This window comes from Lepidochelys kempii, chromosome 2 (assembly GCF_965140285.1).
Source record: "Lepidochelys kempii isolate rLepKem1 chromosome 2, rLepKem1.hap1, whole genome shotgun sequence".
Classification (NCBI taxonomy): Eukaryota; Metazoa; Chordata; order Testudines; family Cheloniidae; genus Lepidochelys; species Lepidochelys kempii.
Window position 1 is genome coordinate 252838915 of NC_136381.1, and position 25229 is coordinate 252864143.

Genomic DNA, 25229 nt, shown 5'->3' on the forward strand with positions numbered 1-25229 from the left:
CATCCGCCTGCACAGCGGGGAGGGAGGCGGAGGGACAGAGCCAGACATCTCCCCCTCCCCCACAGCAGGCCGGTCTGTGGGGGCCGGGGGCGGGGGAGTGCAGGCTCCTTTCCGGAGGTGCCCACGTGTGCCCAGGCGGGAGGAGGAGGAGGAGGAGCAGCGGGGGGAGCTGACGGGAGGGGATGGGGGAGAAAGCTGGCGGGGTGGGTCTGAGCCAGGCATGAGGTGGGGGAGGGGAGAAGGGCTGAGGCAGGAAAGGGGGGGGCAGGGGGAGGCACGGGGCGGGCGGGGGAGCAGGGGACACGGGGAGGGAGAGCAGGAGGGGCGGGGCCTGCGAGGGGAGCGGCTTCCCCCCTCCCTGTTGTTTGTTAATGGGCGGGACCAGGCAGCCCCGCCGCCTGCCCCGTTCGCTGGGGAGGAGAGTCCATTGAACGTGGCGAGAGGGGGGAGTGGCGGGCTGCGCGGCGTGGTTGAACGCAGGCGCTCGGCCCTGGTTCCGGGAGAGCCCGTGCCCGTGCCCGGAGGCGCAGCCAGCGGAGTCCGTGGCAGTCGGGGACGCTGATCGGACCGCTCGGCTCAGTCTCCCCCCGGGTCCCGGCGGGGGATGGTGCCTTCCGCAGCGCGCGCCTTGCTCCCGCGGTTCGGCTGCTCTGACGGGGGAGGGGACGTGAGCGCCAGGCTGGTCCCAGGGAGCGCGGGCCGCGGCTCCGCACGGACTGGACCATGTCGGCGGGCGGGGAGGAGCTCAAAGTGCCCGAGGAGATGTTCAAAGATGTCAAGTTCTTCGCTGTGGGAGACATCGACCCCAAGGTACCGAGTCACCCCCCCCCTCCCCCGCTGGGCACTGTGGGTTCTTCCACCGCTTCCCCGCGCGGCTCGCGCCGGTGACAGCCGTGGGAGCTCGCGCCGCTTTAAAGCTCGCGCCGCGCAAAGGTGGGGCGGTGGGGAGGGACTCGCGCCCTCTCTGAGGGGGGTGCGGGCGAATGGGCTGCAGCCTCTGTCGACCCCGCGCGCCGTAGAACCGGCCGGCCGCCCCCCGGTGCGCAGGCCCCACAGCAGCCTGCGCCGAGCTGCCGGGACGGGGCTGGGGAGAGGGATTTCCTGCGGAACAGAGGCGGGCCGGGAGCCTGCTGCTGTTGCTGCCCCGGGCCGAGCCAGTGCCCCGGGCCGAGCCAGTGCCCCAGGCCGCTGGGGCAGCGCTGACCCCGGCCCCCTCCGACGGCGGCAGCCCCCTCTCTGGGCGAGCCCGTGGGCACGGCCCCTTCTACCCCCCCTCCCCCCCGACAGCCCCCCACCGTCCTCCGGGCCAACCCGCAGATACAGACTCCCCCACAGCCCTCCCTTCCCCGGGGCCAGCCTGTAGCCCCCCCCCCCCCCCCGACAGCCGCCTCCTTCCCCTCTGCCCCTCCCCAGGCCAGCCCGTGGGCACTGACCCCGCTGCCAGGCAGCCTCCCCCTTGCCCATCACCAGGCGGCCAATACAGATCCCACTGGCAGACCCCTTCTCTCTCCCCATGCCCAGTTCCAGGTGACAGCCACTGGCAGTCTCTCTCTCCCTGTATGCTCGGCGCCAGCCTGCAGGCACTGACCCCATTGACAGACCCTTCCGACCAGCTCCGAGCCATGGGCACTGACTGCTCCCTCTCGTCCATGCCCAACTCCAGGTTGCAGGGATTGACCCCATTGACATACCCCCTTCACACACACACCCCATACCAAATTCCAAGCTATGGGCACTGACTCCACTGATAATTCCTCCCCGCAGCACCCGACCATGGGCACTGACCCCAGTGGCAGCTCTCTCCCCAGCTCCAGAGCATACTGGTCATGTTGGCTTTTATGCAGAAAGTTAGCTTGTGGGGGATGGAGAACATACAGAGAACCTTGTCATTGTGTTCTTGGGTTGAAAATGAATACACTTTAACATGTGTGGACTAGGGGTGTGAGCAGCCTACTTAGTTACTATATTTGCACATAACTTTTGTTAAAGCAGACAGTTATTACTTTTTTGCATGTGAAAAATGTGATTTGGGGGCTTTTTAGTACTTGTTATAGTTTCATATGATAAACTTGAAATATTCATCTCTGTAAGTATTAGAATTGTATAAAAAAACCTATCGTAACTAACTGCTGGAGTTGATTAAAAGAACTTTTCTCTACTTTTTAAAGTAAAGTAAATTAGAATATTCTTGCAGTCTAACTTCTTCACAAAGTTTTGGCTGATTGTCAGTAAGTAGCACACAAGGCCCCAATCAGACCATTCTAAGAAATCACAAACATTCCAGGAGTGAAAATAAAACAGAACTTGAAGTACCACCTGCAAGGATACATGCGGGGGGATGGAGGGAGCAGGTGGTGTTGTCAGGGCAGGAGGTTTCTAAATGGTAGGGTGCACTTGCATCAGAGACAAAATAAAAAATGGCAGAGTTTTCAGAGACAATTTACCTAGATTTGTTCTGTTTTTGTAGTTATAATACTATTAAACACACACACCCAAAAATGTTTTTATTATTAAAGTAGCAAAGTAAAGCACCCAAAAGGTAGGAAATGCCAGAATTAATGTTGCCTGTGCAACCTAAATTCAGCTCCCTTATGCATATGCATTATGAAAAGTTTTTTAATTATGTGATCATGTATTATTTTTCCCATAAGACCCCTGCCTCATTCCTTGCAAGTATGGATGTCACTTACTTAATAAGCGGCTAGCTATTCAGTATTTTGTTTTATCCTCATTGTTCAATGTGTGTGACCCCATGCCTTGTTTACTGCACACTATTCAAACTCTGCTGTGGAGACAGAATTATTAATTTTCTCAAGGGTATTTCTGTGGTGCCCCTCACTGTAGTTTTAAAGTGCTTCACAAACATATATTAATTAAATCTTCACAATGCTGCTGTGAGGTGAGGGGACAGTATTATCCCCATTTTACAAATGCAGTCTTAATTTTGTTTTTTCCTAACTTTTGTGTGCTTGACCTGGCAATGTTAATAGTGGTATTTCAATATAGCTTTTTATGTGTAACTTTCTAGGTTTTTAAAAAAACAAACTAAAAAACAGAAATTCTAACATGTGGTATTATATTGACACCCACAGTGGTCATCAGCAGGGTTGGAATCTTTAGATCCAGTGAAGAGATCTCTGCTATTGTTGGAACAGACCTCCATTATGGAGTAACTAATAGCAGTAGTAGTTTGTCATCCTCTGTGTGGACCAGCACATTTGCCAGTTGGTTTCATAGATATTTGCTGACAACAGAGGGATAGTTAGCTTCAGCAATCACAAGTTCTAGTCCAGCCTGTGGAGTGGAATGTACCCTACTAGGCACAGACTCTTTGGCAATTCGTCCCAAGCATTAGCCCTTCTACCCTGTCCCTCTTTCAGTCTTGTCTCTTTCCCACCCCTACTTCCTTGTCCTATTCCCACTGTTCTTACCCTTTCAGTCCCAATCTGCCTTTTTAGGATTCTCGTCACAGTCTCTCCCCATTCCCACACCCAGTCCCCATTCACCTCTTCCAGCTCCTCATCTGATCTGTGTCTCCCATCTTCCCACTCCTGCCCCCTTGCTCCTTGTCCCAATCTCTTTGCCCAGCCAATCCTAATTCTCCCCTCACATCATAGCTCCTTGTCAGATTTGTCTCCTCGCCCCATCCCTGTACACACTAGTCCTACTCTGCTCTCAGCTCTCAGCTGTCCAATCTCAGTGAATCCCCTGTTTCCACCAGCAATGTGGCTCTCTGTCCCAGTCCTCCTCCAACATATCCCTTACCAGCTCTCCACCCCAGTTTGTTTGCCCAACTAGCCTTCTCTTCCCCTCCAGCTCCCAGTCTCAGCAGACCGCTCCAAAGCATCGGGACACTAGAGCAGTTCAAATAAAAGGTTGCCAGAATTTTTTAACATGGACAAAACATTGTATTAGTTTCTAGTCTGATTCTCGTAAACGACTAAATTGTTTTGGGGCCATTGCTGTTCAACATTCATAAACAATCTGGAAAAGGGAATAAAAGGTGAGGTGGCAAAGTTTTCAGATGATGCAAAATTACTCAAGATAGTTAAGTCCAGTGGTTCTCAAATTGTGGATTGGGACCCCAAAGTGGGTCACGACCCCATTTTAATGGGGGCGCCAGGGCTGGCTTAGACTTGCTGGGACCCAGGACCAAAGCTCAGGCTTCAGTCCCCCCTCCTGGATAGTAATTTTTATTGTCCAAAGGTGGTCACGGTGTCATGAAGTTTGAGAACCCCTGATTAAGTCAAAGCACACTGAAGAGTTACAAAGGGATCTCACAAAACTGGGTGACTGGGCAACAAAATGGCAGATGAATTTCATTGGTGATAAATGCGAAGTAATGCATATTGGAAAATACCCCAACTACACATACAAAATGATGGGGTCTAAATTAACTATTACCACTCAAGAAAGAGATCTTGGAGTCATTGTGGATAGTTCTCTGAAAACATCCACTCACTGTGCCAAGGTAGCCAGAAAAGCTAATAATGTTAGGAGCCATTAGGGCAGGGATAGATAATAAGACAAAATATTATAGTGCCACTATATATATTCATGGTACGCCCACACCTTGAATACAGCGTGCAGTTCTGGTCACCCTTTCTCAAAAAAGGTATATTAGAAATGGAAACGGTATAGAGAAAGCCAACAAAAATGATTAGGGGTATGGAACAGCTCCCATATGAGGAGAGATGGAAAAAACTGGGACTGTTCAGTTTGAAAAAGAGATTAATAAGGGGGAATAGGATAGAGGTCTCTAAAATCATGAACGGTGTGGAGAAACTGTGTACAGGGAGGAGTTATTTAACCCTTCACAGAGCAGAAGAATTAGGGGTCACCCAATTAAATTAATAGGTAGCAGGTTTAAAACATACATAAGAAAGTACTACTTTCACATGATGCACAGTCTACCTGTGGAACTCATTACCAGGGGATGTTCGTGAAGGCCAAAAGTATAACTGGGCTCAAAAAAGAATTGTCAAGTTCGTGTAGGATCGTTCCAACAGTGATTATAAACCAAGATGATCAGGGATGCAACCCCATGCCCTGGGTGTCCCTGTGCTTCTGACTGCCAGATGCTGGAACTGGACAACAGGGCCTGTTCTGTTCATTTCCTTAGAAACATCTGGCAGTGGCTGCTGTCAGAAGACAGGCTACTGGGCTAGATGGACCATTAGTCTGACCCAGTATGGTCATTCTTACGTTATGAAATTTTCCAAAATAATTCAGTATAATTCCCCATATAAAATTTCAGCCAAATGGTTAAAGTTTGGCAAAGTTATAAGCAACTGAAAACAGGGTCTTTTAATGGGCAGTGTGGGGCAAACTTAATATTAGGCAGTGCTACCAGCCTTGCCTACAACATAATTATGATTTCTATAAGAAGAGAACTAAGTGAAATATTACTTCTCCAACCCCCAAGAGTTGTTAGTGTTGCTACATTAATATTTTTCTCAAGCCAAAAATTATCAGATGACCTTTTGATTTGTCTTGCTCTTTGGTTTTTAGGTTATTCAGCTTCTGAAAGCTGGGAAAGCAAAGGAGGTTTCTTATAATGCACTGGCTTCACACATTATTTCGGAAGATGGGGACAATCCCGAGGTTGGAGAATCTCGTGAGGTCTTCGATCTTCCTGTGGTAAAGGTGAGTAACTACTGTATAACACAGTAGAAATGTTAATATAATTGTTTTCCACTGTAATTCATTGTAATTTGGGGTTGTTTTTTTTAAAGTATCATTCATGTTCACCTGATGTGTGAAGAAAATGGGGGGAGGGGTGTCTAACCTGCTCTAAATTTGGTGCCCAACTTGTTTTCTGAATGACAGTTATAGGTTTTCAAAGCATCATATAACCCTTTTACCAGCACTGTGCTCTTCCCCCCTTTTTTTTGGTTATTAGTTGCCTGTTTGTTCTCATTGTCCTTCCCAATTTTTTTTTATCACCTTTGCCTTTCTTCTTCCTCTGTTATCTAGGGTGCTGTGGTCCTAGTTACAGTTATTTGGCCTGGGAAAGTCTGTCTGCAGTTGCGGGCAATAAAATACTGTTATAAAAAATAGTCTGCATATACATTTCTTCTTCACATGCACATTCTGAGACCCGTTTTTTTAAAAAGTAAAGCCTAAATAGATTCCATATAAATCTCAGTGTTATCAGCTTTTGTGATGTTATTGTGAGTCTTTTGGTGCTTTTTCTTAAAGTGCAGGAGTCTTGTGTATACACCAGAATCTCATTTTTTTTTTTTTTTTAATGAAAGCTATGTTTCTTGATTTCATGTTTGTGGAAATAAGCTTGAAAATGTGAACCTAATTATTTAAGAGACAGAAAGTCAATATAAAGATCTTAGAATATATTATTTTAAAAATCTCATGGTTTGGGGATGAGAGGTCATGACTCATGATTTTTATTATTATTATTATTTTTTTAATGCTAGAAGTTGGCAATACTGAATTCTGGTGGCTCGTAATATATTGTACAGTAGAACTTCAGAGTTACGCACACCAGAGTTACAAACTGACCAGTCAACCACACACCACATTTGGAATCGGAAGTCTTCAGTCAGGCAGCAGCAGAGACCAAAAAAAAATAAGGCAAATACAGTACTGTGTTAAACATAAAGTACCCCCTGCCCCACAAAAAAAAAAAAGGGAAAGCAGCATTTTTCTGCAAAGTAAAGGTTAAAAGCTGTCTTAAGTCAATGTTCAGTTGTAAACTTTTGAAAAAATAACCATACTGTTTTGTTCAGCGTTAGGAACATTTCAGAGTTACGAACAACCTCCATTCCCAAGGTGTTTGTAACTTTTAGGTTCTACTGTAGTACATGGGTTTGCATGACACTGTAGAAATGCAAGAAAACTAACAGGACATAGTGGAAGTCAAAAATGAAATACCATTAGGAGCAGGTTTCTATTTAAACACAAATCAAACAAGTCCATTTTGGCTCTTCGGTTTAGTAATAGTGATGATAATACTTTACTAATACAGCTCTCTTTACAATGCTTTTCATCTGTGACATCAGTGGAAGGGGAGTATCATTTCTCCCTATCACATTCTGGGGTGCAATCCAGATCAGTGGGGGGTTGTGTTACCACCTGCCTTCAACATTGGGTGCCTCACTATGCTTTCAGAGTAACTGCCGTGTTAGTCTGTATTCGCAAAAAGAAAAGGAGTACTTGTGGCACCTTAGAGACTAAGCAATTTATTTGAGTATAAGCTTTCGTGAGCTACAGCTCACTTCATCGGATGCATGCTGTGGAAAGTGTAAAAGATCTTTTAATATACACACAAGGAGGAGGTATTTTTTCATGCTTTGTGTGTATATAAAAAGATCTTTTACACTTTCCACAGTATGCATCCGATGAAGTGAGCTGTAGCTCACGAAAGCTTATGCTCAAATAAATTGGTTAGTCTCTAAGGTGCCACAAGTACTCCTTTTCTTTCCACTATGCTTTGCTGCCGTAGCTCCCAACCTGGGTCCTTAACAAACAGTATGCAGGTGTCTCCCTGAGCATCTGTATTGCTGCAGCCTGCCAGCCACGCCCCAGTCACACTCTGGCTTCCACCAGCCTTGGTTACCACTTGGAAGATGACCCCAACCCACTCCCAGTCCCAGAATTTCCCCCAAACGTGTGTTCTTCACTGTCTAGCTGTCTCCTGGACAGTTCAGATGTTAGAGGTCTGTTGCCCCTATAAGGGATCAGTATCCAACAGTTTGCTTTTTAACTGGAGATACCCAAACAGTTCAACTTAAATACAACACTGGATTTAAATAGAACACTCGTTCACCTGCACATCTACCAATGTGATATATCTACCAATGTGTGCCAGCAATGCCCCTCTGCCATGTACATTGGCCAAACCAAACAGTCTCTATGCAAAAGAATAAATGGACAGAAATCTGACATCAGGAATCATATAATTCAAAAACCAGTTGAAGAACACTTAGAATATCAGGGTTGGAAGGGACCTCAGGAGGTCATCTAGTCCAACCCCCTGCTCAAAGCAGGACCAGTCCCCAATTTTTGCCCCAGATCCCAAATGGCCCCCTCAAGGATTGAACTCACAACCCTGGGTTTAGCAGGCCAATGCTCAAACCACTGAGCTATCCCTCCCCCACTTCAGTCTCTCTGGTCACTCAATAATAGACCTAAAAGTGGCAATTCTTCAACAACAAAAACTTCAAAAACAGACTCCAATGTGAAGCTGCATAACTGGAATGAATTTGCAAACTGGTTACCATCAGCTTTGGCCTGAATAGAGACAGGGAGTGGTTGGGTCATTACAAAACCTGAACTTAATTTCCTCAATACTAATTTATCCCTACTGTTACTCACACCTTCTTGTCAACTGTCTGTAATGGGCCACTCTCTTACCACTTCAAAAGTTATTTTTCCTCCCTTGGTATCCTGCTGTTAATTGATTTATCTTGTTAGACTGACCTCACACTTGGTAAAGCAACCCCCCCATCCTTTCATGTATTTGTACCTGCTCCTGTATTTTCCTCTATGCATCCGATAAAGTGGGTTCTAGCCCACGAAAGCTTATGCCCAAATAAATTTGTTAGTCTCTAAGGTGCCACAAGGACTCCTCATTGTTTTTGGTAACACTGGATTAGTTTTGATCTTTAACTACAAAGAGAGATTTTAAACGAGTACAAGTATGAGGCATTAAAGTCAGAAATGGTTAAAAGAGAAATAAAGATAAAATGTTTTCTGGTAACTAAAACTTAGCAAACAAGACTTAGTTCGAGATAAAATCCTTACACATGTTCCCAGCAATGGGGCTGACCAAATTCTCAGGTCAGAACCCTTTCAAATTCCAGAGTCTGGTTCCTTTGTTGTCTTAGGAGAAAGAGAGCGAGAGACAGATACGGAGAGAAAGAAAGTTAGAATACCTGGGTTGTTTTTGACCCTCACTTATAGTCTAAAGAAAAGGAGTACTTGTGGCACCTTAGAGACTAACCAATTTATTTGAGCATAAGCTTTCGTGAGCTACTGCTCACTTCATCGGATGCATACTGTGGAAAGTATAGAAGATCTTTTTATACACACAAAGCATGAAAAAATGGGTGTTTACCACTACAAAAGGTTTTCTCTCCCCCCACCCCACTCTCCTGCTGGTAATAGTTTATCTAAAGTGATCACTCTCCTTACAATGTGTATGATAATCAAGGTGGGCCATTTCCAGCACAAATCCAGGGTTTAACAAGAACGTCTGGGGTGGGGGTAGGAAAAAACAAGAGGAAATAGGTTACCTTGCATAATGACATAATGCCACTCCCAGTCTCTATTCAAGCCTAAGTTAATTGTATCCAATTTGCAAATGAATTCCAATTCAACAGTCTCTCGCTGGAGTCTGGATTTGAAGTTTTTTTGTTGTAATATCGCAACTTTCATGTCTGTAATCGCGTGACCAGAGAGATTGAAGTGTTCTCCGACTGGTTTATGAATGTTATAATTCTTGACATCTGATTTGTGTCCATTTACTCTTTTACGTAGAGACTGTCCAGTTTGACCAATGTACATGGCAGAGGGGCATTGCTGGCATATGATGACATATATCACATTGGTGGATATGCAGGTGAACTAGCCTCTGATAGTGTGGCTGATGTGATTAGGCCCTATGATGGTGTCCCCTGAATAGACACAGTTGGCAACGGGCTTTGTTGCAAGGATAGGTTCCTGGGTTAGTGGTTCTGTTGTGTGGTATGTGGTTGCTGGTGAGTATTTGCTTCAGGTTGGGGGGCTGTCTGTAGGCAAGGACTGGCCTGTCTCCCAAGATTTGTGAGAGTGTTGGGTCATCCTTCAGGATAGGTTGTAGATCCTTAATAATGCGTTGGAGGGGTTTTAGTTGGGGGCTGAAGGTGACGGCTAGTGGCGTTCTGTTATTTTCTTTGTTAGGCCTGTCCTGTAGTAGGTGACTTCTGGGAACTCTTCTGGCTCTATCAATCTGTTTCTTCTCTTCCGCAGGTGGGTATTGTAGTTGTAAGAACGCTTGATAGAGATCTTGTGTTTGTCTCTGTCTGAGGGGTTGGAGCAAATGCAGTTGTATCGCAGAGCTTGGCTGTAGACAATGGATCGTGTGGTGTGGTCAGGATGAAAGCTGGAGGCATGTAGGTAGGAATAGCGGTTAGTAGGTTTCCGGTATAGGGTGGTGTTTATGTGACCATCGTTTATTAGCACTGTAGTGTCCAGGAAGTGGATCTCTTGTGTGGACTGGACCAGTCTGAGGTTGATGGTGGGGTGGAAATTGTTGAAATCATGGTGGAATTCCTCAAGGGCTTCTTTTCCATGGGTCCAGATGATGAAGATGTCATCAATATAGCGCAAGTAGAGTAGGGGCGTTAGGGAACATCAGCCACACTATCAGAGGCTCGTTCACCTGCACATCCACCAATGTGATATATGCCATCATGTGCCAGTAATGCCCCTCTGCCATGTACATTGGTCAAACTGGACAGTCTCTACGTAAAAGAGTAAATGGACACAAATCAGATGTCAAGAATTATAACATTCATAAACCAGTCGGAGAACACTTCAATCTCTCTGGTCACGCGATTACAGACATGAAAGTTGCGATATTACAACAAAAAAACTTCAAAACCAGACTCCAGCGAGAGACTGTTGAATTGGAATTCATTTGCAAATTGGATACAATTAACTTAGGCTTGAATAGAGACTGGGAGTGGCATTATGTCATTATGCAAGGTAACCTATTTCCCCTTGTTTTTTCCTCCCCCCCCCCCCGGACGTTCTTGTTAAACCCTGGATTTGTGCTGGAAATGGCCCACCTTGATTATCATACACATTGTAAGGAGAGTGATCACTTTAGATAAGCTATTACCAGCAGGAGAGTGGGGTGGAGGGAGAGAAAATCTTTCGTAGTGGTAAACACCCATTTTTTCATGCTTTGTGTGTATAAAAAGATCTTCTATACTTTCCACAGTATGCATCCGATGAAGTGAGCAGTAGCTCACGAAAGCTTATGCTCAAATAAATTGGTTAGTCTCTAAAGTGCCACAAGTACTCCTTTTTCTTTTTTGTGAGCACAGACTGACACGGCTGTTAGTCTGAAACTTATAGTCTAATCACCCTTTGAAATGCATCTTCTTGAGGGTTACCCCTAGATAAAATTTCTTTTCACTTTGAGGATGGAGACATGGAGTCTCATGGTGAGAAGTTCCATGTTGCTTCTTAAAATGCAAATCGATTTGTTCTTGCTCCCCGCCAGTGCCAAAGAATGGCCACTTGACCAGTGATTGCCAGTCAGCTTTGATGAAACCTGGCTAGAGGCGTTAACTTGTCCTTTGTCTTTAAGGAACAAGTTTATTCCTCCCAGACTTGTCTGGTAAACACATTTCAGCCATAGTTTCAGCTTATGTTCATAACTTTACCTGTAATGTTGCTACTCACATTTCACCATGATATTATTGACCAGTGAGTTGTTAGATTTCAAATGATGCATCAAAAGGCGTATGTTATACAATGATTATTAAACTAGTGTGTTGGGTGTAAATACAGGGTTGCATTTGGTCACACACCCCACTTCATAGATGGGGAAACTGGCACAAAATTGTGTGACCTTGAGACACTTCCCTGCCAGTCTCACACACAGCTGGGAAACAGACCCCAGGTTCCAGATACTTACCCATTCTGGTGCCAAGAGGCAGATTAGGGGTTTGTGGGACCCTGGGCCAGAGCAAGTGGGGGTCCCCTGTTCCCCCTCTACTCCTGCCAGGGAGCTGATGTGGGGAAATCCCCCACCCACCCAGGGCTCCTGCCCCGCCCAGTACTCTTGACAGGGAGCAGGGTCGGGGCGCGTGGACTTCCCCCGCTCCCCAGCAGGAGCGCCAAGCAGGTTGGGGCACGGGGGCACCCATTTTTCTGGGGACCCTCAATTGGCCGGGGCCCCTGGGCACAGATTCCGTTGGCCCAGTGGCTAATCCACAACTGCCGGTCCCCTGTCCATGCTGCTTCTCAAACTTTTTTATCTTTTCTGGTAACTCCGTGCCCCTGCTTTTGTATACAGTAGATATGGATCTGTTCAGCTGGGGCACTTGCAGACACATTGTATGCTATGGCTGATGGTTTGCATGGAATGCTCTGTGGCTTACTTCTGTATTCACAAACAAGGAGATTGCTGTAAGTCTTAGGTGCAGAGGAAGGGCTTAGAAACATTAACAGTGCTTTCCACTTCCTAATGGCTTTAATTTAAATAATTTAATTTCATGTAGTAGTACCAACTTTTTTTTAAAACATTTATCAAGTAGAAGGGCAGCACTTCTCAGCTGTTTAATCTGATCTGATAACATCATAGTGTGAGCTTGTAAATCAAGAAGGTTTCAGAGTAGCAGCTTTGTTAGTCTGTATTCGCAAAAAGAAAAGGAGGACTTGTGGCACCTTAGAGACTAACAAATTTATTTGAGCATAAGCTTTCCTGAGCTACAGCTCACTTCATCGGATGCATTTAGTGGAAAATACAGTGGGGAGATTTATATACACAGAGAACATGAAACAATGGGTGTTATCATACACACTGTAAGCCCTTTGCCAACTGTGTCCACATATCTATTCAGGGGACACCATCATAGGGCCTAATCACATCAGCCACGCTATCAGAGGCTTGTTCACCTGCACATCTACCAATGTGATGTATGCCATCATGTGCCAGCAATGCCCCTCTGCCATGTACATTGGTCAAACTGGACAGTCTCTACGTAAATGGACACAAATCAGATGTCAAGAATTATAACATTCATAAACCGATCGGAGAACACTTCAATCTCTCTGGTCACTTGATTACAGACCTAAAAGTCGCAATATTACAACAAAAAAACTTCAGAAACAGACTCCAACGAGAGACTGCTGAATTGGAATTAATTTGCAAACTGGATACAATTAATTTAGGCTTGAATAGAGACTGGGAGTGGATGGGTCATTACACAAAGTAAAACTATTTCCCCATGTTTATTCCCCCCCCCCCCCCCCGACGTTCTTGTCAAGTCCTGGAAATGGCCCACCTTGATTATCACTACAAAAGGTCGTCTTCCCCCTCCCACCCCCCCACTGGTATTAGCTCATCTTAAGTGATCACTCTCCTTACAGTGTGTATGATAACACCCATTGTTTCAGGTTCTCTGTGAACATAAATCTCCCCACTGTATTTTCCACTGAATGCATCGGATGAAGTGAGCTGTAGCTCACGAAAGCTTATGCTCAAATAAATTTGTTAGTCTCTAAGGTGCCACAAATACTCCTTTTCTTTTTTTAAATCAAGAAGATAAGCCTAAGTATGAAGAGAGAGGATATCAAAGGGACTAAAAGTAGTTATAGTGTGTGGCTAAAATAGGGAAAAGAAATAGAGAAAATGGAAAAGGTAAAGCTGGAAAAAAGTTTAAGGAAAAACAAAATGAATCTTTGGGATGGGGGAGAGGATTAAATCCTCAAAATAAATACATATATTTTGAATTCTTCATATCTTTAAGGGAGTCCAAATATATGGTGTTTAAAGCCGGGGACTGGAAGTCAGGAAACCTGGGTTCTGTTCCAGTCTTTGCTGCTGACTTGCTCTGTGAGCACTAATTTTTTGTGCTTCAGTTTATCTGTGTTTAAAAGCTAGTAATATCACGTGGGCTGTTGTGAGAATTAAGTAAATTGTTTATAAAGCACTTGGTGATCTTAAGATGAAAGGTGTAGAACTGAAGAGTGGTTTTAAAATGAATACAGACAGAAATCAAACTATTATTTGTGTGTGTTGCTGTAGATACTTCACTAAAAATATACTTCATTAATTTTGTCTTGCAGCCTTCCTGGGTGATTTTGTCTGTTCAGTGTGGAGCTCTTCTGCCGTATCCTTCCTATTGAGTTGTTCAAATTGTAACATACGTATGAAAAATATGTAAAAATTAAAGTATATATTTTGCATATTAAATGTTAAAATCTGTTGCAGCAATATGCGCACACTGTTAAAGCCAAAAAATCAGGAAATACAGAAGATAAGGCCCTGATACTGCAAGCATTTACACACGTGGTTAACCTTACTAATGCAGGTGGTCCCACTGTTACTACCTGTGGTAGTAAATGTAAACCACATGCGTACACATTTGCAGTATCAGGGCCAAAATGTCTAATAATAGTGTCCTCACAATGCAAATAATAAATGGTAACTCAGCTACACTTCATATGTCTAGTATTATCTATTCCTGTTCTTTCTGATTAAGAATGTAGCTTTATTTGTGTTTATGCTTTAAAAATGCGCATCAGAAGACACTGTGCAGGTTGGCTGAGTCAGTGTTGCTGTGTAACCATAAATTTTCACTTTCTTAACTTTATTTTAATTTTGCAACCTTTTCTGACCTAAGTGTTGTATTTTACAATGTATTGTATTTCCATTTAATAAAAAATGAAGACTGGGGGACGGGTGGGAGTTGCATGGATGACTTGCAAAGACACCTTCAGCATTATCAGCATTCAGTGGTTTCAGTCAGGCTTTTAAGTTAAACCTTCAGTGAAGGTGAATAAAGTGCCAAGTTCCCCAGCCTTTGGTTCTACTACTGCCTTGAGACAGTTTTCTGCAAGTCTGGGTTAACTCAGTAGCAGCATGTCTCTTTATGTTGTGATGGTTGTATCTTTTGTATGAAGGGGCTAGAATTATTTCTTTTTAATGAAAGTTTTGAATTTGCAGTATATTGGTCCATGGTCCAGATACTCTAAATTGGTTATCCCTTTATTTTTTTAATGCCCTCAATTTGTGGCAGTTCTTTTGCAGTAACTTGGTTTTGTTTCAATGAGCTATGTACAGTATCTCTGCAGCAAGTTTTCCGAGCAGCAGCCCATGAGTAGCTACCCCTATGCATGTCAGATTTGTTGGGGAGAACATGCAGTATTAATGTAACAAAGAGTGATGGGCCTTAATTAGGTATTGCAGAAATGGTTAGCAGATGATTGATTTAGTATGTCCAAGAGTGATTTTTTTTTTTTAAATCACGTTATTTTGCCAAGTTTTAAAAGCTTGGTCATGGACATACTGGTTTGTGAAGGCTATTAGCAGGGCAAGTTTCAAAGCTGAGCCATTTTGAGAATTATTTGGGAAGAAGGGAAAAGCAGTACATTCTTTTAAAATGTGGAAAAGTGGGGATTTTTTTTCACTTTTTCAGAGTTTACACTTTCAAAACAAATAATTTTACAGCAGAGGCAAAGTATGGAAATTTCAGTCAAATAAGTGAATTTCTAAAGATCTGAACATGTACAAATGGTGGTATAATTTATCTGTAATAATTATTGCCAGGCCTCCCCAAACAGGCAGGCGTGGCCTCGCCTATACTCCAACCCCAGACCCATCCTGCCAGTTCCCCTGACTCTGTACCATGGCTCGGGCTGGCGCTGGGGCTGCACTGCCCTCCCAGTGCTCCAGGGCTGGGGCTGTGCCACCCGCCCTCCCGGCTGTCCGGGGCGAGGCTTTGGGTGGAAGGGGCAGGACTGGGCACTAGCCTCCCCCAGCCGGGTTGCTGCCCATGTTGCCAGGTGACTTCTTTAATAGCATTCATAACACTGGAGCATGTGGTAGTGCGTTCCCCATGCTATATTACTTCTATGTACTGTTTATTTAAGGTGTAGATTTTTAAAATTTTAGTGTATTTTTCAGTTTGTAGCATTGCCATCCTTAGATGTTGTTTTAGTTGAAGGCTACGGGCTACTTAACATTTTGGCTTTTTTGCTAAGGCAAAGATTGAATGGACATGGACACTAAGGCCTTGTCTACACTGGGCAGGGAGATCGATCTAAGTTAAGCAACTTCAGCTATGTGAATAGCGTAGCTGAAGTCAATGTACTTACCTCGGGGTCCACACTATGCAGTGTTGACTGGAAACTCTCTCCCATTGACTCTCCTTGGGCTTCTTGTTCCGGTGGAGTTCGGGAGTCAACGGGAGATGGATTCGCCGCCGATGCATCGATCGCTGTATGTTGAACTCCGGTAAGCGTAGACAAGCTCTTACACTTTTTTGCCAATAGGGATGTCCAGAGAAGGATTTATGCAGTGTTGTAGCCAAGTCGGTGCCAGGATAGTAGAGAGACAAGGTGGGTGAGGTAATGTCTTTTATTGGACCGACTGCAGTTCATGAGTGAGACAAGCTTTCAAGCTTACACAGAGCTCTTCTTCAAGTCTGGGAAACTTACTCTGAGTGTCACAGCTAAATACAAGATAGAACAAATTGTTTAGCTTAAGTAGTTACTACATATTTCAAGGGACCATTCAAGTGAAGTGATCCATTAACACCTCTCCAGTCATTGGGAGGAAAGCAGCCTGGTTGGTGAGGGGGTGTTGTTTGTGGGTTATAGAATGTTGTAATAAACCATAAATCCAGGGTCTCTAGTCTGTTCCTGATTTTTAGGGTCTAGCAAAATTATGAATTTAGGCTCCCAGGCTCGTTTTTTGAAAATGTTCTGATAGGTGAGATATAGAGTAATAGCTTTGTGAAAAGGAAGGATTTGCACGTTGGCAAGGCAGTGTGGGGAAGCCATGCAGCTCCTGCAGATACAGCACAGTCTTTAGGACAGCAATTCAGAATTTTTTTACAATCTCTACATTTAGTAAAATGCAAGCTGTGGAGACACTGGTAACCAGAAAAATACCATGTTATCATTGTAATTTCTGGATGCTGGTGGCCAAATTTTCAGACAGGCCTCTACACTTGTGCATAAGCAGTCTGCATGTGCACAGAGAAACCAGGTAGTTTCCTACCTCACCAGTTTGTGCATAGCCGGTTTGTCCAGGGATGCAGATTGGGTAATGAAGCAGCCTTCTTGCAAGGGTGAAGTTTGAAGCGTGTTTGAAAATTTGGTCCTAGGAGAGCCTTTATAACAGACAGTGATTCAGGCTGATGCTTTCCTTCTGTGAGAATTGCCTGGCAGATGAGCTCAGACTCTTGTGTTACCTTTTCTTCCCTTTGTACCAGATTCTAAAGGTATAAAAGGATAGCATTCTTTTTGACTGCCAAAGATGCAGTGCGCGTTTTCTGCCCTTTGAATGTTTAAAAGGGCTTGAAATACTTACCAGATAACTACTAGCCAGTAGACTAAAGCTACTTGCCAGAAGCTGATAAAAAAGTTGATAGCTGTTGAGGGTGCACCCCTTATGGGTCCAGGGGACGCTGCTTAGAAAGTGTGAGAAGGGATAATCTGAAAACATCCTACGATAGGATTTTTAGAAGTGCTCAGCATTGGCCTTACTACTTCCACAACTTCACTGGCAGCAGAATTAGGCCAACACTTAATCACTTTTGAAATTCCACATTGAATGCTGTACTGCAGAGTTTGTTTACTTATTCAGAGACAGCAAGAGCATGTCCTATATGGGGAGGATCATGTTCTGTATCTGTCCCTGCTGGGCTCCTATATTTTATGTCATTCTTGACTTGTCTGATAAGTTCTTTTGGAGCATGTTGTCTTCATGCTGAGGTCCACAGCTCTGTTATGATTGGTATTTCAGTCTGTTTGCAGAGTAGGGGCAGAACCAGACCTGTCAGAGACTGGTAGCAAGGGAATGTTCTGCCTTCTGAAGTTCCTTCCGTTTTCTTTTTTGCCTCCCCAGCAGCAGGTGGCTCAACCGGATTCCCTGGATGTAGAGCTTTTCTGAGGAAAATTACAAAATTTATTTCAAATGTTCAGACTAACAATTTGGTTCATTACACCAGATTAGTGTCCCAGGGCTGCATTTTAATTTTTGGGAGCTTCCCCTGAACTCCCCATACCCTTCTGAGGTTTTTCCAGCATCTATAGGGATATCTATAGCTTTAATCAAATGTGGTCACAGGACACTGTCCAGAGGTCATACCTTATGGAGCTACGCAAGAATTACAGAAACAATTTTATCTGGTTTCTAGTCTCAGCAACCCATGCAAAGCTATCACATGAATTCAGTCATCAGTCATGCACATCTGGTGATGGATTACAGCCTGCTCCTCATCCTATTTTTAGCCTCAGAGAATCAAGGAGAAGCAAAGCAGGGCCCTGTCTGAAGCATCTAGAGGAGGTTTGTTTTCAGAGCATTCCCATTTTACCATGTTCAGACAATTCTTATCTTTTCCTAACTTGGATCATTTTCATTTGGTGTTTCAATGTGCTCCCTACAGACTCTCTCCAGAATCATGGTATCAATAATACTGGATTTAGGGAAGAAGGAAATTTGCGTATCTTTTTCTAGACAATTTTTCTGATGAGGGATCTGTACCAAGAGAAAGCTGAAGCAAACACACCGAGTGATACGGTTCCTGGAGTATCTTGGATTCAGGACAAACACACACATATGGTAGCAAGGAAGTCAGTCATTGACTGGGGATGAGGATAAATACTGTCAAGTACAAGATTTCATCTTAGAAGAATAACAGAAGATGGCCATAATGGACAGCAAGTAGTATCAGAAACAAAAATCCAATTCTTATTGGAGCCTATTATGAATTCTGAACTCATTCACAGGCATGCTTCTATGCTCTAAAGTGTATATGATACCTGGAATTACTAAATAGATATCTCCTCTGCCTCTTACCCAATCTTACCTGTTTTCAGAGATCTAGCTCCAGTTGTATATTCTCTGCTTTTTTGTTTGTTTGTAGATTCTCCTGATTCTTTTCAGGGAAGGTTCCAGAAAGAGAGAATACAGCATCCACCAGGTAGAACACAGTGATTAATTGAGGTCTCAGAGCACTGTTCCTTCCATAGATAACAGACTTGGTCTGTTAAACATCAAAGTCCAGTCCTTAGGAGCACTGACAGTTTCAGGGCAGGGTAGTCATGTCTCCTATAGAATATCGAGGTCTGATAGACTGCCACATAGTCCTCAATACATAATTTCACCAAATTCTGCATATTGGTCATCCAGTCTTAGTGAATGCCATTTCCTTAGTTTTGGCAGAAGTCTTTTCCATGCTTACTGCCCAGTGGAAGATGGAGGATATAATATATGCACTACCTCATTTTGGATATCCATATTAAAACGATTGCCCTGCTTCTTACCCTGGTGGCACATAGCTATAAAAATCCCATTGTAAGAGCTCTGTGGACCTTGGAATGAAGAATAGAAAAATTATCTGTGATTACATGGAAATTTATTTTCTTAGGGTAACAAGGTCCCCAGATCTGGCCCATCCTGCACACAAATGGATCATACAGAATAGAGATGGCAATGGACATCCAAAGATTTGGGTTTGTTGTTAAGTGCAATTTACCATCCTTTGTAGTAGGAGAAACCTTTATGCTTTTTTCTGAAAATATAGTTAACACAACCTACTATTTAGGAAGGTAGATTTACATAAGAACAGCCATATTGGGGCAGACCAATGGTCCCATCTATCCTAGCATCCTGTCATTTGACAGTGGCCAGTGCCAGGTGCTTCAGAGGAAATGAACAGGACAGGCAATCTTGAGTGATCCATTCCGTCGTCCAGTCCCAGCTCCTGGCAGTCAGAGGCTAGGGACACGCAGATCATGGGGTTGCATCCCTGACCATCTTGGCTAATAGCCATTGATGGACCTATCCTCTATGAATGTATCTAGAACAGTGTTATAGTTTTGGCCTTCACTACATTCTCTTGCAACGAGTTCCACAGGTTGATTGTGCGTTGTGTGAAGAAATATTTCCTTTGTTTTAAACCTGCTGCCAGTTAATTTCATGGGGGGTGGGGAGGGGAGTCTGGTTATTGTGTTATGTGGAGTAAATAATACTTATTCACTTTCTCCACGCCAGTCATGATATTATAGCCCTCTATCATATCTCCCCTTAGTCGTCTCTTTTCTGAAAAGCTGAAAAGTTCCAGTCTTTTTAATCACTCCTCATACAGAAGCTTTTCCATACCCTTAATCATTGTTGTTGCCCTTCTCTGTATCTTTTCCAATTCTATTGTATCTTTTTTGAGATGGGGTGACCAGAACTGAAATTGAATTATCCTGGCTGTAGAAGTTATCTCAGTGGGAGGGAACTTATGGGAGCAGGGCATTCCCCTGGTGCCAGCATCTGACAAATCTGGTTCTGTCCCCAACCTGCAAGCAGGCTGACATACACATTGTAATGGATCTGCTGTTCTTATTACTCAAAGAAAAGAAATATTCAGGTAAGCACAGATCACTTTTCCTATTTTACCATCCTGAAAAGAGGGGCAATTATACTTTCTCCTACTAGCAACCGAAGAGGCAGTGGGAGGAGTTTCTCTCTTTCTTACTGCTCTGACAGATGGTAGGAGATAGTCTGCACTCTTCTCCTTCTTTGCTACTGGCAAATAAATGGGAGCTTTACAGTTCTTTCTTTCTCTTTCGTTCTTTCGTCTTCCACTCCCACTTTTCACACCTTTGTTCTGCTTCTTGTAATTTTTCTTAGAGGCAGAATGAAAAGGATCGGTTTCACTCTTGCTCGGTATACAAGTGAGATTTCCATTGAAACTCGAACTCTTGAGCTATTGCTGCTGAGTATGCTATGAGCAGCTGCTAATGCAGGGAATAGACCTCCACCAAGTAGCAGAGGACTGAACCTCTGCCTTATATTATATGTTTGTAAGCAGTATTAAAGTGAAACGTATAAAAACTTTTCATTAATCTTATTGCTGTTTGAACACTATCTGTAACAGCAGTAAAACTGGTTATATTCTTGTAAATTTTAGTGTGCTGTGGAAGTCATTGACAGCTTTCCACTTGCTATGTACGGTCTTTCTTCAGTCTCTGTGGTTTAGTTATTATTTACAAGGTGCCGTATATGTTCATGGCACTCTATGGTAATGTAGGAATTAAAGGTGTAATCATAGAGGTTTTTGCATTTTGTGATGTCAGTTACAGTATAAGTGTGTGTGTATTTATATCTATATCAGCTGTATAAAATAATGTCTCAACAATGTGTGTTTTTTCTTAAACATATTAATAACACTATGCAAATTTTAACCACAACATGCATGTTTATGTCCTGTGTATTCTGGGGTGCTGATTTAATTTTGAAGAATTTTCCTTCTGACGCCTGGCAGTTTCCAGCATTCTCTAATCAGTATTTTCAATCAGAAACCAAGGCCAGGCAAAAGCTCTCCTGTGTATATTAAAGGGGGAAAAAAGTGAAGCTATGGAGGCGTATGAGAGTACTACATAAAATGACTGTAAATGTTTGTTATCCTCAAAGTTCTGCTGAACGTTGTAAATATTTGAAGAAGAGCTCTTTCAGACAACCTGTTACAGGTTTAGCTAATAGAAATGTACAATAATGAGCATGCTATCGCCATCTTTGAATACGTTTTTTTTTGTTTTGTTTTTAGTGTAGTACTATTAAGCTGTGGTCAGATGAGGAAAGTTATACCTTTCTGGTGAAAGTTCTTATAAGTTTCACTTTGATATCGCTAAAAAAGAAAAAAGAGCTAAGGCAGAATCCTCTGCTGCTTGGATGAAGTGTGATGATGCAGTCTCTGGCTTAGCAGCTGCTCATAGCATATTGAGCAGCAGTAGCTCAGTGAATAACTTCCAAGTGTCTCATTAGTTTCACTGGTGCCCTCAACTGTACAGAGAACAGGAGTATATCAGCAAGAAGTATACACACGCTTTCTGTATAAATTGTGAAGTACAAATAGATTTTTAATTAGATTTTGTTGGACTTTTTACAAAAAGAGCACCATTTCACTGCTGTTTCAACTACTCCGAAAAGACAATGAAATCCAAAAGGCGAAATCTTAGTATTGTTTATAATATTTGATTCCCTTTCCCTTCCAAAACACTTGGTGGGGGCGGAGAAACAAAACTAAGTCAAAATTAAGGTCCTTATTCTGTACATGCTTAACTCGACGCATACGAATGGTCCCAGTGAGTGTGTTAGTGTTATGTTCAGGAGCTAAATCCTAAAACAAGCAGGAACAAAATATCAAAAAGTCAAGCAGAGTTATGTGATTGTGATCCTCCAGTATGGAGGGCTCCTGGTTATAAAGACAAGATACATGTCTGAAAAATAAGTTGATGGTTTAATGTCTTTGTTGTTTTTCTTTTAGTGGGATAGAATGTGCTGAGAGAGCTGTCCAGGAGGAGTACCATTTGCGCCCCCACAGTAGTTCGAAGTAATCTGTATCAGTTTGACTAGAAACTTTTGAATTTTCACTGAAACTTACAACTTGAAGAAAAAAAACTCTCACTTTGAAGGACTAGCTTTTTTTTGTTTGTTTATTGGTTTGGCTTTTTTAATGATAAAATCTATGCAAAGTGCTGTGCATGATGTCATTAATTCTCTTCTGAAACCCCTAAAGAAATTTCCATTTTGGTTTTGTTATGTCCTTGACATCTGTTACCCAGGGTGAATGGTTTCTCTCCAGAATCATGTCAGATTTTTTTTGGAGTCACTGCTTGTCTCTCTCAGGTGAGAATATAACGATTTTAAAGAAATATAACTTAGAATAATTACAATACATTTGTATACTTTTGTATTCTGATTCTTGTTTTCCTTATCTTTCTATATGTACCATGACTTTTCTTCTTTGGTGTACAATAGGTGAACTGCTACCTGAGCAGCATATGACTAAATACTTAATTGGATATCAGACATGGGGATCCAAGAATCATTCAACACTTAGCATAAAAGGGGAATGATTTATATGGCATTTAGCAATAAAGAGAAACTATAGTATGCAGAGAGCAGCATGTAGGAATTGAGTGTCTTTTACTTGTAAATTTTTTACAACTTCTTATTTCTGGGTTGTTTTTGTTTTGCTTGTTATCCATGCACTAAGCAGAATAACTGATCACTATGATTATACCTATTCTTCTGTGCACTAACACTTTACTGGAAGTGCCACATCTAAAATTTGAGACAGGCTAGGCTAGAGTCTGGGAAAGATGTATTCATTTGATTAACTCTGAACACTGTGAGCATTCCTATTGAAATCAGTGTGTGAACAGGTGCAGTCACCTTTATAGGGTGGTGCCCTATGGTTTTATATTGCTGGTGCTTTCAGGAAAATGTTAATTTTCTGTTGCATATGAATGATTGTCCAGGTTTACCTGGCATGTCAGGTAGAATAGAGCGTAATCTGTTAGAGGCAACAGGCACTTCTGATTGTCTTCTTGTGTTGTTATATGTGGTCTCCTGGTCTTAATTCTATTTTACTTTGTTAGTGCCTTTCTCTGTAACAGACGTTAATACTTCAAATGAACTTATCCTCATCCTTAAAAATCTGAAGAATGTTGAAATTGGAATTTGTTTAAGGCTGTGGGTGTCTTGGTCATTACAATTACATAAAATGCCTAGGAATTAGGTAGCCATTGCCTTGGATAAACTACAGATTTTTGGTTGTTATTCAATAATGACATTCCCTAGGTTGGAGAATGCTGATACAATAAAAAGGACTGCTTTATGGACTTTACTTGCAAGAGGTTTTTTTTCAAGTAGCTAGTTTTGTAAGGTAATGGTTGAAGCTAAATGAACAGGCTGTCTTGAATGAATCTACAAAACCTGATATTTGCATTTTAGTACTATAGTTGTTACTTGCTCCTTCTCCCCCCAAAATAATACCTTAATTTCAGGTTAGCAAAAGTGAGGAACATCTCTAAAGTTTCTTTTCATTATATGGGTTCAGGAATTGTCCTTCAGTGTTTTGTGTAAACTTTAATACTAATCCTTTATTTAAAAATGGTAGGAAGTAGAACATAATTCAAATTGCTAAACAATATTTTACAAGCTGCTATAATGCTCTTCAAGCAAAAGTATTGTTGCATAGATCTAAAAGGTTTATTTTTAACTTCCTATTAGATTTCATCTGAAGACCGAAGTGTGCTGTGGGCTTTGATTACTTTTTATGGAGGGGATTGCCAGCTGAGCCTCAATAATAAGTGTACTCATTTGGTTGTGCCTGAGCCAAAGGGGGTAAGAGTTTATGACATGTACAATCTTTCCTGGTGTAGTTCTCATTTGCTTCTGAATAATCAAACAATTTTCACCTTTCCTGAAGTTCTTTAGAGTCTCAAATTGCTTGCTGGATTTGAACAGCTGAACTGATCATGTTAATGCTTTGCAGCTAATTGTCTCATATTTATTTTTCCCTAAAGCTTTGAGTTTGATTAATTCAAAAGGTATCCCAGCTTCAATTTATGTATTTCTAATCTGATTTGTAGCTGCATACAAACTTTAGACATCAAATAGTTATTTGATAAATAACTGGCTTTACAGTTGCCTTCCTAGTTACTCATATACACTAGTCAGTAGAGCATGTGCATTAGTTAGTATATGTCCTTTATAATGACTGCGTGGCATTCCTGAAGAAAAATTACAAGGCTAGAGTAGAAATACTGTAAAACAACATATTGACTCTCTAATCTTATTACTGGAGTATCACTGAAAAAAGATTTGCAGTGCCTTCCATTTTGTTGACATTTTAGGGGTATGTGTATGGGGAGAAGAATCCAAAAGGAAACCCTAAATAACAAAATCCCCAAAGGATTTTCCTCTTGGAGGAAGATGAAGGGTTATTTTGTCCCACTAATTACTGCACCATATTTTGATGAAAAATACTGAGCATTTATACATAATTTTTAATATTCAGAGCTCTTCACAAACCCCAGCTAACCTTCAGATTAAATAAGTGGTATTGTCTTTATACAGATGGGGAAACTGAATAACAGAGGCTAAGGGATTTGCTAAAGATGGCACATGGAGACAACACCAGTACAGTGTCTTATAGTGTCCTATTAGTAATGCTCTAGTTATGGCAGTTCCAGTATAATTACTTATGTCAGGAGAAAAAAAGTCCTAGTGTGTTTGTTCTCAAACCATAATTAAATATTTTAAAAAAACCAAACCACAAAATATTCTACTTAGACATTTCTAGCTACCTGATACAGCAAGGTTTTCCTTGGTTTTTGTTTTGTTCTTTGGTAACTTAGGCACTGATCCTGCAAGTACTTCAACACATGCTTGACATTATGGATGTGAATGGTCTAAAAAAATTGTGACGTTAAGCGTGTGTCTGAAGGCTTGCTGAATTGGGGGTCTAAAATATATACTTTAAACTTGTGTAGACCTTTGTCAAGTTTGGAAATTTTTTGATTGAGAAATAAATTTTTTATAAATGTTTGCAAAGTACATAGTGTCTGTATGCAGTACATTGATTCAATTTACTACCATCCCATCAACAGTGTGATTTTTGTTTTTTTTCACAGCTATAAAATTAATCTGGGAAATCTTTGGGCCTCTTGTGGCCTGGAGTTGGGAGAAGGAAAAGGTATTC

General features: G+C 42.3%; 1 protein-coding gene across 4 annotated transcripts in view; it reads left to right on the forward strand.

The window, feature by feature from the left end:
* The first annotated feature begins 410 nt into the window (after positions 1–410).
* Positions 411–25229, forward strand: part of PAXIP1 (PAX interacting protein 1) — a 102573-nt gene continuing 77754 nt past the window's right edge. For 3 of the 4 annotated variants that reach the window (XM_073334575.2, XM_073334577.2, XM_073334578.2), the window contains exons 1-5: positions 412–810; positions 5512–5646; positions 13804–13847; positions 22303–22366; positions 23756–23869. In XM_073334575.2, coding sequence (XP_073190676.2) covers positions 724–810; positions 5512–5646; positions 13804–13847; positions 22303–22366; positions 23756–23869 — 444 coding nt within the window. In that variant the 5' untranslated portion in view covers positions 412–723. Of the gene's footprint in view, positions 811–5511; positions 5647–13803; positions 13848–22302; positions 22367–23755; positions 23870–25229 lie in introns of all 4 variants that reach the window. The other variant, XM_073334579.2, reaches the window with a different exon arrangement.